The sequence below is a fragment of the Crocuta crocuta genome, unplaced genomic scaffold (genome assembly GCF_008692635.1).
Source record: "Crocuta crocuta isolate KB4526 unplaced genomic scaffold, BGI_CrCroc_1.0 scaffold84, whole genome shotgun sequence".
Taxonomy (NCBI): domain Eukaryota; kingdom Metazoa; phylum Chordata; class Mammalia; order Carnivora; family Hyaenidae; genus Crocuta; species Crocuta crocuta.
The window spans coordinates 4,409,346-4,425,644 of NW_027530213.1; the positions used below are offsets into that span (position 1 = coordinate 4,409,346).

Below are 16,299 nucleotides of genomic sequence, written 5' to 3' on the forward strand. Positions count from 1 at the left end.
GGGGATGGGAACTCTGTGTACCTTCCTCTTAAGCTGTGGAGTCCTTTCATGGTCATTTTGTGTACCCCCTGTGCTCAGGTACACAAACATGCAGACTGATAAAACTCAGGAGTGCTAGCCTCCAAGCCCTGAGATTTCCTGAACTCTGTCCCTGTGAAGCCTTCCAACCAACCATCAAGGGCTCTTCTACAAGTTCATGGGCTGTNTGAAGAAGGTTTAACTACAAGTTTTTGTGGTGTTTCAAGCTTCTTAAAATGCAATTCAGTGAGCATTTTAAATATCCCATTTAGGGGCGCCTGGGTGGCTCAGTCCATGGAGTGTCCAACTCTTGATTTTGCCTCAGGTCATGGTCCCAGGGTCATAAGATGGAACCCCACATCGGGCTCCGCACTGAGCATGGAGCCTGCTTAAGATTCTCCCTCTCTCCCTCTCTCTCTCTCCCCCTCCTTCCCTCTCCCTCTCTCTCCCCCTGCCCCTCCCCCACTCGTGCACACTCTCCCAATCTCTAAAAAAATTTTTTTAAAATCCCATTTGTTTCCCTGTTTTTTGTGTAATGGCTGCAACAAAAACAAAGCTACAGCGTAGGCAGAATCCAACTGCCAGTGCCATATTCAGTCAGTGTACACTTTGTGCCTCAGAAACATATCACCAAGATCGAAACTGGATCCAAAGAAACCAGCACTATAAGGCTTCACATTAACTTTGACATTCAGTGATTGTATACTGCTCAGTACCTAGTAACCACGCGTAAAGTCTTCTGTTTAGAGACATATCTCTTCTCAGGAGGGTCTGGATGGCGGCTGACAGGATATGCACGATGTCGGATCTGGGCAGGGGAATGGCTCTCTCATTGGAATCCTATTGGAAGACAGAGAAAATTTTACTGCAGAGGGACAAAGAAAGAGATCATCGGCTTTCTGAATGTGGCCCTTCCTTATCCATCTACAAAGCTTGATCTTAAAAAGGTAGTTCTCAAAGGGAGTTGGTTCTTCACGAGGACCATGGACAGAAGCTATTCAGTTTTTGTTATGGAAACATCATGCTCACAAAAATGAACAAGGATGCTTTAACCAGCTGGAAGCAAATGGTGAGCACAAAGTGGCTGCTGTAAGGCTGCCTGGGATCTACCCACCCCTCCCCCCCACGCCCCTCATCCTCAGGAAATACCAGGGCCTCCCCTGGGAGAATACAAACGGCTTACCAGACACGTATAAAATGGAAAGAAGAAAAGGACAATTTCCAGATTATTTCTTTGCACCAGAACATTGGAGTCCAACAGTGACGCACACAGGGACTTTACCTGTAAACGGTAAAACAGCAAGGACAGGTTGTTCTCAAGACATCTGACCTTGTGTGCAGGCTAACTCTTCACACTCACAAAAATGAAATTAACTTTCCCTGGCAATCTTGAAACCGCTGTGTTAAACCATGTGGAACATACAACAGTAAGGTGGAAATGTGGGTTCTAGCTCTGGACACTGGGGGGCAGTGTGTGTGTGTGTGGGAGGAGGTCACCCGGAGGACGTGATCTGGCTGACCCGTGAGCTGGAGGCTCCTCACCTTCTTCTCTGTCCTGGGAGTGTGCGCTCTGCTTGCCTTCCCTGCTCCCAGAAGCTGCCCAAGGGACGCAGCCTTGAGACGGGGTGTGGCACTGACAACACACCTGCATGGTATACGTGACAAACCCAGGCGAGGCCTCCACATAAACTTGAACCATCTGCTAGGCGGATGCAGAGATCTACCTGCCCTGTTGCGCCCAAGACAAGCCTCGTAAGCAAGCTTGCTGGCTTAGTAAACTGTCCACCTACCAATCTGGAGTGGCCTGCCTCTTCCTTTGGCCTCCCCCTGCCCTCCCCATGTACGGGACAGCTCCAGGTCACGCCCAGGAAGCTCCCAAGGAGGCTGTAACAAGTGTGACATCGGACAGTGCGTCAGCTGCAGCAATCTCATGTACCATCTGAGAGCTCAAGAGGCTCAGATAAGATGGTCAGGGTCTAAGACCTCCAATTCTAGGATCCCAGAAAGGAATGTCTTTAGATTCCAGTAGGATCTTTTGACTAACCCACAGCTCCATTCAGTTACATGGGTCCCAAACCAATTCAATCCATACTCTGGGTCTCTTTTCTAAGTATGGATATACACGAGACAGATGCATAACAGTTGAGAGGAGCAGTAAGAGAAATGCTAATAAAAAGCTCTAAGAATTTGGAAGAGAGGAGGGAACACATTGGAGGTCTCTGTAGGAAGGCTGAACGGGAAGGCCAGGGAGTGATGCACCGCACTGAGGTCCGGGGAGAAGGGGTGGGGAGTGAGTGCAAGTGCAAGGAGCAGGGAGGTGGCATCACAGACCTGCAGGCCAGGCCGGGTGATCAGTTTGGGGGTGCAGAGGGCCTGAAGGGAGAGTGAGATACTGGCAGGTTGACAGCGAACTTACAATACTCTCGAGTTTGGACTTTATCTGTAGGCAAGAGGAAGCCAGATATTTTTCAAGCACAGTATGGATATGAGCAAAGCAAAGAGCTAAGAGCAGTTAAAAGAAAAAAAGAAAAAGCACCTGGATGGGCGGAGGGTGGGGTGGGGAGCATCCAGTCAGAAGACGATGATGCAGTCCAGAGCAAGGATCAGAAGTTGAAAGAAGTGGAGCAGTGAAAATGGACAAAGCGGTTCAGTTTTACCACTAGGTGGTGACAGACTGCAGGCCATCAGACACACAAGAGGTAAGTTTGGGGAGAAGAGAAAGATCTGGGAAGGTCATGGGAAGGAATGGCCTTGCCAGGAAAGAAAGCGGCCCTCCAAAGGGCCTGGGGACAGCCACAGGAAGAACCCTGACCATCTAGGTTTGAGAGTAGCCAGAGGAGAGCACGATGGCAGGAACAGGACCGAGAGAGACAGGGGCTGGAGGAAGAGGAAGCCTGATGTGTGCACAGCGTGCAGTGCAGAGTGACACAGGCCAGGGAGGAAACGAGGTTCTAGTTACAGCGGCAGGCTGGGCGAGGCCTCAGAGCAGTGCTCACAGCCAACTGCATCCTGAAGGGCCCTCTTTAGGTGCAAGTACGTGTTTGAGTATGTAAACCGTTAACCTGTGTGTTGAAAACAAACACCGCCACCCCAGGTTTCATTGTAGGTGCTGACGCCTCCGCATCAGTTTGCTCAGCAGCGGAGTGCACACACTCTGAAGTTCGCAACACCTCCCTTTCCCTGCTGCTGTCCGACGCCCCTCCACAGCCCCAGTGACGGCCCGTGGCCCAGGAAGCTCGGTCGTGAACGCCCCACTGCACCCACGCGAGGAGCAGAGCACCCACCGTGAGCTGGTAATCTGTCCCCAGCATGTACTTCTGCTCCTTGCCGGGCGAGTCTCTGCTGATGTGGCCCACCACGAAGAGTGAGGCAGGAAGGCGGATGGCGGGGCTCACCAGGACACTCCCCCAAAGGGCAGCGTAGAACACCTCCTTGCCGACCACCAGGGACAGCCTCAGGAGCAGAGCGTCTGTTCTGTGGACAAGACGGCACGGAAGGTAAGAGCTCGGTCCCAGGCGTCCGTGTGTCACGGTACCAGCGGCCCCTGCTTGCCCTCCCCAGGCCGTAGGACCACTTCTTCGTGATTCTGAGAGGCTACCGCCTCTTGCCTCTCTGTTCTGTCCATCTGCTGGCCATCACCGAAACTGAATTTGCTAAGAGGTACAGCTTCTTGGCCAACAGGAAGTGTGTGACCGGCGGTGGCACCGTGGCTCAGAGATCCTCTTGTGGATCCTGATGCTGCAGGACTCGGCGGGTGGGCGCGTCCACCACGAAAAAGGGGACGAGATCAGCCACTTTCATTAACGTGTGAAACACAAAATAAAAGGTCAGTGCCACTGACTGGAGACTCAAATAATGATAAAGACAGTCCTTGACCTGATCAGTGCCAAGGCACATGTGACTTTAGAAACACTAGGGACAAAATTCCCCTGGGCCTCCCGCTCTATGCAAATCCCATAAAGCCTGTCACTCGGCCCACAGCACCCCCTTTGCTGAGTCCTGCTCCGGGACGCTCTCTTGCTGATGTGTGACATTTCTTTGTCTCTTATCTCTATCTGGGTCTCTCTCCCATGACGGGACATCAGCAACTCCATGTGTGCTCGTGAAGAGAAGCAGCGGGCCCAGGCTTATTTTTCCACGGACGCTGATCAAGGCCAGGCCCTTCTCTGCTCAGTGGCGTGCCTGCAGCTGACTAAGGCGCCTTCCCTGTCAACTGTGAGAACAGCTCACGGGGCCGATGACGGCTCCTGTTGGTAAGTGGCGGAGGCAAAATCTCACAAAGCGATTTCATTTAATGAGCCAAATGACTCAACATCCAAAAGAATTCCACCTCTCAGGTTTCCTACCGGCAGAGCAGACAGACAAAAAAAAATCACAGAAGTAGTTGTGCAGTGTGACGCAGGGGTCCACCCCGGTTTCCCGGAGTCAGGCCTGTGTTGTCCAAATGCTGTGTCCGCCTCCTGGCAGGGTCCCTAGGATGAGTCTAACCTCTGGGTGTGTTAGCTTCCGGCCCTGAGATACGGGTAAGAGAGGGAAGTGCTCGGACCATGACCGGAGTCTCCCATATACACAGGTGAACAGAGCCACAAGCTCCCATCCATTACCACCTGCTCTGCCGGCTGACACGTCCCTAGCGTCCAGATGATTGTCCCACACACAGCTGGCACCCAAAACCCTGGGAGATGAGTGTCATGCTTTCCCTTTTATTACGACCCAAATCACCTTCAGCTGACTCCTCAATAATTCGTTCAGGACACACAAAGACATTTAGACAGAAAATCATCTACTACCTCTTTATATTAACAGTGAATTGTGGGGGCGCCTGGGTGGCTCAGTCGGTTAAGCGTCCGACTTTCGCTTAGGTCATGATCTCGCGGTTCGTGGGTTCGAGCCCCGCGTCGGGCTCTGTGCTGACTGCCAGCTCAGAGCCTGGAGCCTGTTTCAGAGTCTGTGCCTCCCTCTCTCTCTGACCCTCCCCTGCTCACGCTCTCTCCCTCTCTCTCCTAGAAATAAATAAAACATAAAAAAAAAATTTTTTTTTAAAAAACAGTGAATTGTGTTCTCTTTAAAACTAGTCTGGGCGCATGGCTGGCTCAGACTGTACAGCATGCGACTCCTGGGAAGTGCCACCTAAGCTATCCCTTCTTGGGGTTGTGACTTTGAGCCCCTTGTTGGGTATGGAAATTACTTGAAAATAAAATCTTAAAGGATAATAATAAATAAAAATAAATAAAACTAGTCTGAACCTTGTAGTCTCATAAAATACTTGAATTTTACTGTGCAAGTGATGCACAGTATCACCTTCACAGAAAAAAACAAATAAACTGAAGAGGTATGAGTAACAGCCCAATGTTTAGGAAAAGCACCCAGAATGGTTTAGAGGCTAAAGATAGTGACTGGTCTTCTACTGAGGCTGAGCAAACAAATAGGGCTTATCCTGCCCAGCTGTGAAAACAGCTGCAGAGGGTCAGGCACATGGCCCTGGGGCTACGACAAGATTCCTACAGCAGGAGATTAATGGAAAACCCCAGGGGAGAGCTCCCCTCTCTCTGGGACCCCTCTCAGGGGATGACTGATGCTTAGATAAAACCCATCGCAGAGACTGCAGTGTGCATGCTGACACTGCACCCCCTTTGCTGGAACAGCATATTCCCAAAGTCGGTTCCACGGAACACTGACCACAGCTGTTCCACGGAGGGTTCAACTGTCCAGCAACCTGGGAAGTGCCACCTAAGCTATCCCTTCTTCAATATTCAGAGAGCATCGGCTAGTTTCCTCTATTAGAGAAATGTAGCTTATGTCTCATTTTATCCTAAAAAAATTAATAGACCTCAAAAACTTAAGTGCTGCTGTAGTTCACAAAAGGGAACTTATGATAAGACTTTGCTAAGGGGATTAAAGTGAAGAGCAAGATAACTGGGTTAAAAGTCAGCTAACTCTCGGGGCGCCTGGTGGCTCAGTTGATTAAGCCTCTTGATCTCTACGCAGGTCATGATCTCACTGTTCGGGAGACTGAGCCCCACGTCAGGATCCGTGCTGACTGCGTGGAGCCTGCTTGGGCTTCTGTCTCCCCCTCCCTCTCTCTCTCAAAATAAATACATTTTATATTAAAAAAAAAAAAAACAACTCTCTACCAAGTAAGAATCACTCCTGTCATCTCAGATGTGAAATTAGCACACACAGTCTAGAGGCTGGGACTCAAGTGTTTTCTATTCAGATCCAATCGGCAACCAAAGCAGCCTCCGGACCCTCCTACTTCCACGCCTCCTGCCGCTGCTCTCTCGAGCCTCCTGCGAACATACGCTCACTCAGACGACACCAACATGTTCTTCTCTATTCAACGGACAGTCAGTGACACGGGCTGTTTGCCCTCAGCCCCAAGCCTTTCCCAACTTGCCACTTGCTCAGGGGACAGTTATGAAAAGCCAACATGTCACAGAGCAAATAGTATGGGGTGTGGCCTTCTGAACACAACGGTGACAACAGTGTCCTGCACCACCACAGACACACACCCAGAGGAGAAAAAAAATTCTAGAACCTGCAGAGCTGATCATCATGGGGCCCAGAATCGACCAAAAGAAAGGTCAAGAAGTATGTTTCAACTACCATTTAAGTCAGGCTTTCTCAACCCTGACACAGTGGACTTTGAGGCAGGTAAGTCTTCAATGCGGGGACAACCGTGTCACTGCGGGATGTGTAGCCCTAGATGCCAGTAACAGCCTCTCCATCCCAGTGGTAACAGCCAAAAATGATGACAAATATCCGTAGGGGACACTAATCACCCCAGCTGAGAACCACTAACATACATGAAAATCTCTGGCAAGCAGTTTTTGCTCACTTACAAACCTCTGATAATAATCACCTTTCCTCCATGTACTCAGGAGTTCAAGATTTTTCTCTGAACTACTCGTTTTCTCAGTGCAGCAAAACACAGCTATGAAGCTATTTCACAGACACTGTTATTTCATTTTATTTTATTTATTTTGAGAGAGAATGCACACACAAGTGGGGGAGGGCAAAGAGAGGGAGACAGAATGAATCTCTGTGCTGCCAGCACACAGCCAGACTCGGGGCTCAAACTCACACACCATGAGATCACGACCTGAGCGGAAATCAAGAGTCAGACACTTAACCGACTGAGCCGCCCAGGCGCCCTCACAGGCACTTTAGAGAAGGAATTCTGGCCAGCAGTCTGCAGGCATGCATGGTGGAAAGCCAGGGTGAATAATAAGTCCTAACAGCAGCCAGAGTTTCTGTTCTTAGGGTTCGCTAACAGGCACGAGCCAGGAAGTCTCTGCCTCCACGAAACTCGTGAGTCACCCTGCCTTCAGCAGCCCCAGACCAACTCACCCCCTGCATGTGCTGCCAATGGGGCATCAGGACCCTCACACCCCTGACCTTCCCTTTCCGGTGCCTGGACAGCGTTTGCTGGGAGGTGTTTGACTCGGCTCCAGAGCATTTGGGGGGAGAAAGAGTTGACGATTTCTCTCAAACTAACATGGATACAGACACCAAAGACTCTGGTGCAGGCATCCCATTACTGTGCCCATGCACACCCACTCAGAGATTCCAGAACCCTCGACCAGCGTCCACCTTGGAGCTGGTAACAAATGACTTCAGGGTGCTGCAGACACTGGGCCTGGTTTTCTGTCACAGCTCCATCTACCCAGTGATTCACGCAGCTCTACTCAGCTCTTGGTTCAATGTCAAGAAATCACACAAAAAATCTAGATTAAGCAACTTTAGCAACTGTTCGAATGAACCTTCATTGATCAACTAAGAGAACATGCAAAAAACACCCAAACTACTTACACTCTTCTGGTGTGATTCATTCTTCCAGATTAAGAAAAAAGCAAACCACAACACATTTAGGGAACTGAAGCATTCATCTGTCAGATGGTGGAAAAAAACATTTACACACACACACACGAACATATACCTATCTGTTTGGGAAATGTGAATGGGCCAGAACTTCTAGAAGAAGCCTGAACTAGGAGTCAAGAGACAGATCTGGTAAGGGACCTCTCGCTGACCCCTACATGACCCCCACCCATCTACCGATTCTGCGAGCGGCCACCAACTTAACATGGCAGCGACACAGACTCTGCCTCCTAAGGAAGAGGGTCCTACAGACCAGACCCACGGCCAGGGGGGATCTCCGCTGGGACGTGGGAGGTCACCACCTGCTCTCTGTGAAAGCCTGAAATGTTCCATGTGCAAATTTTTGGTTATGTTTGTCCAATTCCACTGCAAGTGCTCATGACTTAAATGTACCCTTAGCCACTAGCCACAAACCTCCAAATCATTCTGATTGTCTGATTTCTCTGAATTTAGGGGAGCACTATTCCAAACAGACCTTGGATTGGTTCCTTGATTCCACCCCCGCCGCCACAGCCCCAGTCACAGCCATGACCAGGGTGGTGTAGCTGGGGCCTCCGGCAGGGGAAAAATCTGGGCAGCGCGTTGTGTGATCAAATGGAAACTTCTGCAAGCACAAAGGTTTCTAAACCTCCCAGTCAGGCCACACATGGGCTCTTAAAACAGCCCATTAACAGAGGGTAATCCCAGTGATCACTCAGGACGGCTGATACGACAGAAGTGAGTTCTTACAGCATAATTCCCCAGAGAAACAGGACACAGTGTATACCCAATAGTCTGATTGGATTCTGCTCCTAAGCACGAGCGAAACAAGCCCTCTGTGAGCTTTTATGCACATGAGTTTTACAAATCTCCCCAAAGTGCTGCTGAGAGGTGTTGAGCTATTGTGCTCCACGTCACTTTCTCAAGCGCTAACCATCAATGAAGCATGGCTCTCCTTCCATTTAGAAGCCGCCTCGTGTTCGGGAAGCAGGAAGACTTGGGAATCTGACCTATGTGGCTCAGAATCCCAGCTCCACCACTCACTGTGCAACTCTGGGAAACCCCGTTACCTTCTGACTCTCACCTGTCACCGGTTCCCAGGAGAACACAGCATTTGGTCGAGCGGAGACCTCCACGGCGCATCACTCTGCTTCTGCACCTTTCCCTGCTTCTTACGCAGCAGCCACTCCCACCCCCAAGCAGCCCCGACGGCAGTCCGCCCTGGATGAGACCCACCTGTCGTAGATCTCCGAGCCCTCCTCCAGGCCGGGCAGCAGGCCCACAATGAAGGCCTGGAGACTGGGCAGTAGAAGCTTCTGCAGAGGGAGAAAGTACTTCTCATACAGGCCAAGCAGCACGGGCCTCACCGACATGGCCGCGTTCGCCAGAAGAGGAAACAACCCACAGCTTTGGGAAAGAGAAAAGAGGGGACAGGGGGATAAATAAGACGTCGAATCGTAAGTTTGGCATAATCACCCAGCCCAAGGGGATTTGCATTGTTTTATTTTTTTTTCAATATTTATTTTAATTTGGGTGGAGAGCAAGTGGGGGAGGGGCAGAGAGAAGGGGCCGAGGATCCTAAGCGAGCCCTGCGCTGACAAGGCTAACGCAGCCAGCCCAATGTCGGGGCTCGAACTCACGAACCACACGATCATGACCTGAGCCCATGTCGGACACTCAACAAACTGAGCCACCTGGGTGCCCCCCAAGGGGGTTTTCAAAAGCAGCCAGCCAGCCATTTACGTTAGGGACGGACGGAGATGCTCGCTCGTCACGAGATGGTCATGATGTGCTGTCTGGCAAAGAGCGGATGTCTGGCGTTACACACGCTACACGCCCCCTCGCGACACACTTGTGGAGAGGCCTGCGAGGACGCGCTCCGGAAGGGGAGCCCTGGCCGTCTCCTGCTGACGTCTGAGGATGAACTGCTGCCTGCCACTCCCTATTTTGCTGGTCATTTCCTAATCTCGTGAACTGAAGTATGGATTACTCGGGTAATAAAGAAGGAATCTGGTGGGGAAGCTACCCTACCTGTACAGGAACAAGTCCTTGGCCAGCCATTTGGTCCCCACGATTTTGAAGATAATCTCATAGGTTTCTAGGGCTTTGAGGTGCACACCACTGGGCAAAGCAGGATGGAGGCACTGGGCTAATCTCTTGCTGATCAGGAGCCGTCTTGGCAACAAGGAGTACCTCAGGTTACTCTGAAGAGCCTGGGAGATAAGAGGAGACACACGAGGAAGAAGGGAGTGATGTTTACAATGGAAAGTAAATCCGCTGAGGCCAGGAAGACAGGAACGGATTCAAAAGGAAGGCAGACGGCCTTCGTGGGCAACACCCGGGGCCCACGGGTGTCAGGGAAGCCCCTAGCAATGCTGGAGATGAGGCAGGCATCAGCATCAACAGCAAGGGAGGTTCTGTCACCATCAGACAGGCCTCTCGGCCACACATGGGGACCCGGGGACAGCTGAGGGCTCCAGTCCGCACACGAGGCTCAGCAGAACACAGACTGTAACAAGGGAGGTGACCCTGTCCCTAAGAAGGCCCTCGTCTGGTGCTGGGGAAGCCCTTGGAATCTGTCCATGGAGTTATCTCCATCATCCTCCCAGCTTGGCCTCACAGCCAGGGGGGCTCTGAGCGAGGGGTCACCCCAGAAGAAACTGGGGGGAGCAAACCTCTTGGCCATGACTCCTGGCGTCTTCGCCAGCTGGTGACCCTGCTGGGAGGGACCTGTGTCCCACAGGAGAAACGCCCAACCCCGTGGGGAGGCAGCAACAGCACTGCTGGGCCAGGCCTTGGCTGGGTGCCCGCGGTACCTGAGACCCACGGTCGGGAGTGTGAGCGGACCGCAGCCGTTCTGCCCCGCCTCGAGTGACCGCAGGCAGAGTGTTGTGGCTGGGTGGGTCCTCGTGACTCAACCTTATGAGACAAAGTGTCTGTCATTAGGGAACAATCCACAAATATTTGCTGAAAGCCTACAGGGTGAAGTCCACGCTTCTTAAAAAGCCACTCAAAGGCCTCCACAGCATGACTCCTGCCTGCTGTGACGCCCCGCCCCCATCTCTTAACGCTCCAGATCCATCTGTGATCCCTGCCTGGCTCTCTGCCCAGCCTCCGTCCTGTCCACCTGGCTAATGCTCCTCACATGAGACCTAGCGCCCCGTCTCACGGAGGCCGAATGGTTCTCCCCGGCAGGGGCGCCCCGTCCCCTTGCCCATACTTAGGTCCGGCCACCCTGGGTTCCATGGGCACATCAGTCACCAATTTACAACCCTGTTCTAACGTTCAGTCCCCTCTGCAGAGCGCCTGAAACAAAGCAGGCGTGTTCTGGAAGCATGTGTGATGCCACCTGCACTCTGTCTGTCACACCTGCTGGCCGCTGGACCCCATGCTCTTAGGGCCATGACAGCTTTCTTTTGATCAATGGAGAAAATGACCTTATATGCTGAGGTTATGCAGGAGGCAAAGGAAAGGAAGGAAAATAATATTTTTCATTGGAAGCCTATACTCTAACTGAACTCTCAAATTCAATAAACCTATGTCTTAAAAAAAAAAAGAGCTCATGTAACTAGAAGTCAACAAGAAATACCTTGAAACATTATATATAAAAGCCTGGTATTTTAAAACAAAGGGAAAGCCAACAAATTACTTTTTTTAAAATGTGCACCTGTCAAAACAAATCCTGAGGTGACTGGAAACACACACACTGTGACAGGGGATAAGAACAAACTGAGACAGTTAAGGCAGAGGGGAAATGAATGTGGGAAATGCACAGGAAACTGCATTTTATTATGGGCATTTTCAAACGCACAGGAAAGCAGGTACAGCAGCAATGTAACCGGCACCCGGCTTCAACGGGTAACAACTCCTGGCCGATCCTGAAGATGCGGCTTTTAGAAAACCATGTCTGGGACTCGACTGGCTTAACAATAAAGTGGCTGTGGGCTTTCTCCATGGAGAGAGGGCCTCCATTTTCACCTGTATCAATTACTTCTGTCAGGATAAAGCACTTATTTTTTAAGTCACTACCCACCCTCGTTCTGCTCAGTATTCTCAGGACTTCTGCTCCCTGCGGTGGAAAAGATGTGACGTGCCCTCTCACGGTGGTCATCTGGGATTCACCAGCATCTGCTTCGCTCAGGCTGTGCGTGTACAGAATTCCATTTCTCTGCCCCCGTGACCCTAGGTGTGGCATCATGACTTAAGAGGGATGAGTGGGTGACACGTGTCATACCAGCATAGGCTCTACGAGCCAACTCAAAGCTCATCAGGTTCTCTTCTCTTGATGCTAAGCTCATGGAAGTGTGGGTTGGGCTGAAACCCCTCCCAGCCTGGCTGCCTGAGAAATTACGGTGCGGAAACCACTTGCGGCCTAGGAGGCAGAACTCGACCATGCTGTGAAACTCATGGAAATTAGGGATTGTTTGGTATCCTGGCATAACCTTCCCTATCCTGACTGATAAACCTCTTCCCACATAAGTGTAATGACGATGAACCACAACCATTCATTCTGAATGAAGGAGGCTGATTGCGGTTTCTTTCTCATTTAAATGTGTGACTTCATGTAATTTGAAGAAGATATGGGAAAAGAAATGTAACCAAGAATGGAGGCTGTAACCAGTAAACGTGGAATAGGATGTTCGCTATGGTATGCTGTCTGTGTTAATCCACGCGAACACAGCGTGCCTGAGACAGGGGCTCCACGATGTTGAGGGAAAGGTGCCTAAGATAAAGGGCGCTGTCTGAGCTGAAAATTCAGCAAGAATAAAGGATATAAACAGACCGTACTTAGAAAAACAAGAAGCTGTTCATCCTTCCTGGTAAGAAAAATGACAATTAAAACTACAAGGAAATACCATTCTTTTCACCCATTGGAGTGTCAAGTTCAATCAAGGCACCCAGGTTCAGGAGCAGAGCAGAGCCAGCCGGGGACCACGAACAGGGTTCCTCGCCTGGAGTCCGGATTGGCCAGACAGGATTTGTGAGCCTGCTCCCTGGAACGGTTAGGACATTCCGCCCTCCTGCAGATTTCCATCACCAGTGATGGCACTGAAATAGTGCCTCTCTGTCACAGTGGCTGAGCTAACCCGCTTCCCACGGAGCCTGCCAACTGAACAGGTGCTTCCAGGCTGAGGCGAAGCAAATACGACTAGAGTATCGTTATACCGGTTTAACATGTGAGCTTGGGGGTCAGAGCCTGGCATTCCAGTTCCACCATTTGCTTGTCGGGCACATTCTTTAACCTGGCTGTAGTTTCATCTGTAAAAATGAAGATCATGGTGCCTCCCCAAGTCGCAAACACCAGATGAGACACCACATGTAAACAGGAGAGTAAGCACGCTGTCTGGCACCCAGGAAGCAGTCAGCAAACGTGACCTCTTACTATAAGGACAAACTGAAAATGAATCACAAGACTTAGAGATGGAAACAAACTCCACACTGCATTTTAGAACAAATGACTGATGGCTAGGGGTGTCTGGGAGGCTCGGTTGGTTAAGCATCCGACTGGGTTTTGGCTCAGGTCAGGATCTCACGGTTTCCTGAGTTCGAGACCTGCACTGGGCTCTGCGCTGGTAGCATGGAGCCTGAACAGGATTCTGTCTCCCTTTCTCTCTGCCCCTCCCCCACTCGTGCCATTGCTCTCTCACTCTCCCTCTCAAAATAAATAAGCAAACTTTTAAAAAAAAATTAAAGAATTGACTGATGGGGTACCTGGGTGGCTCAGTCGTTAAGTGTCTGACTTTGGCTCAAGTCATAATCTCACGGTTCGTGTGTTCAAGCCCCAGGTGGGGCTCTCTGCTGTCAGTACAGAGACCGCTTCGGATCCTCTCTCTCTCCCTCTCTCTCTGTCCCTCCCACTCCCTTCTCTCAAAAATGAATAAACATTAAAAAATAAATTTTAAAAAGTTTCCCTAAAAAAAAATAAAAGAATGGACTGCTACTCAGTCGTTTACAGATAATGTCCTTTACTGTCACAAAAGCAAACAAGGACACTAGTTAGGGATGCTGATGAGGAAGGGTGAGAAATACATCAAATCAGAAAAGCAAAACTCAAACTGCTCTATGTTTGGTGGTAAGATCACTGCAGACCCAAAATATGATGAAAATCCCAAGAGACACTTTGAAGCCAAAGAGGAAATCTGTACAAAGGGTGCAGAGCTGGAGAACATGAAATTTCCTCTTAGGAAGACAGAGGAAAAGATATACACTAATTAATGCTGAAGATAAAGAGGGATAATAAAAGATCATGTCTTAAATAATATTTAAGGGAAAAAAAGTTCTATACAAACATTTTGCAAGCCGGTAAAATGGCTTGCATGTAGGCGATTCACAGCACTTTTGGAAACAAAGGATTCCCTTGGACAGAGCACTTCCTCCCCCAGAGTGATGGACTTCACACAGGAAAGGAGGTTGGGGGCCCTATTTAAAAACACCTTTTTTTTTTTTTTTTAATGTTTATTGTTTATTTTTGAGAGAAAGAGAGAGAGAGCCTGAACAGGGGAGGGGTGGAGAGAGAGTGGGGAACAAAGTATCTGAAGCAGGTTCTGTGCTGATAACAGAGAGTTGGGTGTGGGGCTCAAACCCATGAACTGTGAGGTCATGACCTGAGCCAAAGTTGGACACTTAACTGACTGAGCCACCCAGGCGCCCCTAAAAACACCTTCTGAATGGGCGGTACTAAGTAGAGTCTTGCAAACGTGCCTGAAGGAGAACATAACCTAACTCGTGGGGCCATTTCGGAAACAGTGGTCTGCTCGCCATCATCCTACCCTGTGTGCAGGGGCTCCGGGGTGAGACCAGTGAAGGAAGAGCCAGTTGACTCTGGTCAGTGGTCATGAAGGTGCGATGTCCCTTTATAAGACTTCCTTTCCAAGACTTTCTCCCTTTCTAAGACTTTTCCTTTTTTCTCGCTGAGGGCTAATGCATGGCCATGAGGGGAACAGCTCCATGTTTTCAGGGCGAACTTCAATGAGAATGAGTCATCCAATGATTCATTCTGCCATCTTGGCTACTATAGATTCAGAGCTCACGGTGGTGGTTCAGCCACGGTGGCTTTTCTTCAGGGGCTCCTCTAACTAGAAGCTGCCGACTCAGGTGTCCCTGGACACAAGGAAGTGCTCAGCCCATGTGGCCGGCCCACTTTTAGGATCTGACAAGCACTTCTCAGTTGGAAATTGGAGGCATCCTGCCACATCCAGAGAGCGAGATCAACCAGATGCCTAGAGCTGTCGCTGCTTTTGAAAAAGTACATGTTCTATTCAGAACAGCCCTGGCCTAGAAGGTTTCAAAACGTAGTGCTGTGCACTGGTGGTGGGAGGGTAAAATGGTGCAATGGTGGCCCCTCAAAGGATAAATGTCTGATTTTGTTTACCAAACTACCATGTGATCCAGCGACCCCACTTCCGGGTACACATGCAAAAGAACTGAGAGCAAATGTCAAACAGATACTTGCACGCCCATGTTCACTACAGCACTGTTCACAACAGGCAGAAAGTGAAAACAACCAAAATGTCAGTGAACTGATAAACAAACTGTGGTCTATACATACAGTGGAATATTCCTTGTCCTTAAATTTTTTTTAATTTTTTAAATATTTTTTATTTCTGAGAGAGAAAGAAGCAGCGTGAGCAGGGGAGGGTCAGAGAGAGAGGGAGACACAGAATCTGAAACAGGCTCCAGACTCTGAGCTAGCTGTCAGCACAGAGCCCGACGCGGGGCTCAAACCCACAAACCGTGAGATCATGACCTGAGCTGAAGTTGGACGCTTACCCGACTGAGCCACCCAGGCACCCCTACTTGGCCTTAGAAAGGAAAGAAATTCTGGGGCGCCTGGGTGGCTCATTTGGATAAGCGTCCGACTTTGGCTCAGGTCATGATCTCATGGTTCATGGGTTCAAGCCCTACGCTAGGCTCTGAGATGGCAGCTCAGAGCCTGGAGACTGCATCAGATTCTGTGTCTCCCTCTTTCTTTCTCTGTCCGTCCCCGACTCATGCTCTGTCTCTCAAAATAAATAAACGTTAAAAAAAAATAAGGAAGGAAATTCTGACATCCCACAACGTGGACGGCCTCTGAAGGCTCTGAGCTCAGCAGAAGAAGCCAGACACAAAAGGACAAATACCGTATGACTCCCCTTACACGAGGGACCTAATGTAGATCCACAGACACAGAAAGCAGCATTGGAGAGGCTGGGGGAGGGGAAGTGGAGCTATGTTTAATGAAAATAGTTCCAGGTTTAGATGGTGTTGACTGCTGTATACTCCTGAACTGTACACTCACATAGTTGAAATGGTAAATTTTATGTTACATATATTTTATCACCCAAAAAGAAAATAGAAATGAGTGCTGTTTGACCCAACTGCTCCTGCGGCTGGGCTACAAGAACCATGAACTCTCGAGCGAGGTTTGCATGTTGGACAAAC

At 50.0% G+C, this 16,299-nt stretch overlaps 1 protein-coding gene across 3 annotated transcripts in view; it reads right to left on the reverse strand.

Moving 5' to 3' along the window:
• The window catches only part of DOP1B (DOP1 leucine zipper like protein B), a 96,814-nt gene that overhangs the window by 61,669 nt on the left and 18,846 nt on the right, over nucleotides 1-16,299 (reverse strand). For 2 of the 3 annotated variants that reach the window (XM_077765467.1, XM_077765466.1), the window contains exons 2-6: nucleotides 9,910-10,091; nucleotides 9,115-9,285; nucleotides 3,303-3,492; nucleotides 1,202-1,300; nucleotides 735-858 (exon numbers count right to left, since the gene is read on the reverse strand). In XM_077765467.1, the coding sequence (XP_077621593.1) occupies nucleotides 735-858; nucleotides 1,202-1,300; nucleotides 3,303-3,492; nucleotides 9,115-9,285; nucleotides 9,910-10,091 (766 nt within the window). Of the gene's footprint in view, nucleotides 1-734; nucleotides 859-1,201; nucleotides 1,301-3,302; nucleotides 3,493-9,114; nucleotides 9,286-9,909; nucleotides 10,092-16,299 lie in introns of those variants that run through there. The other variant, XM_077765469.1, reaches the window with a different exon arrangement.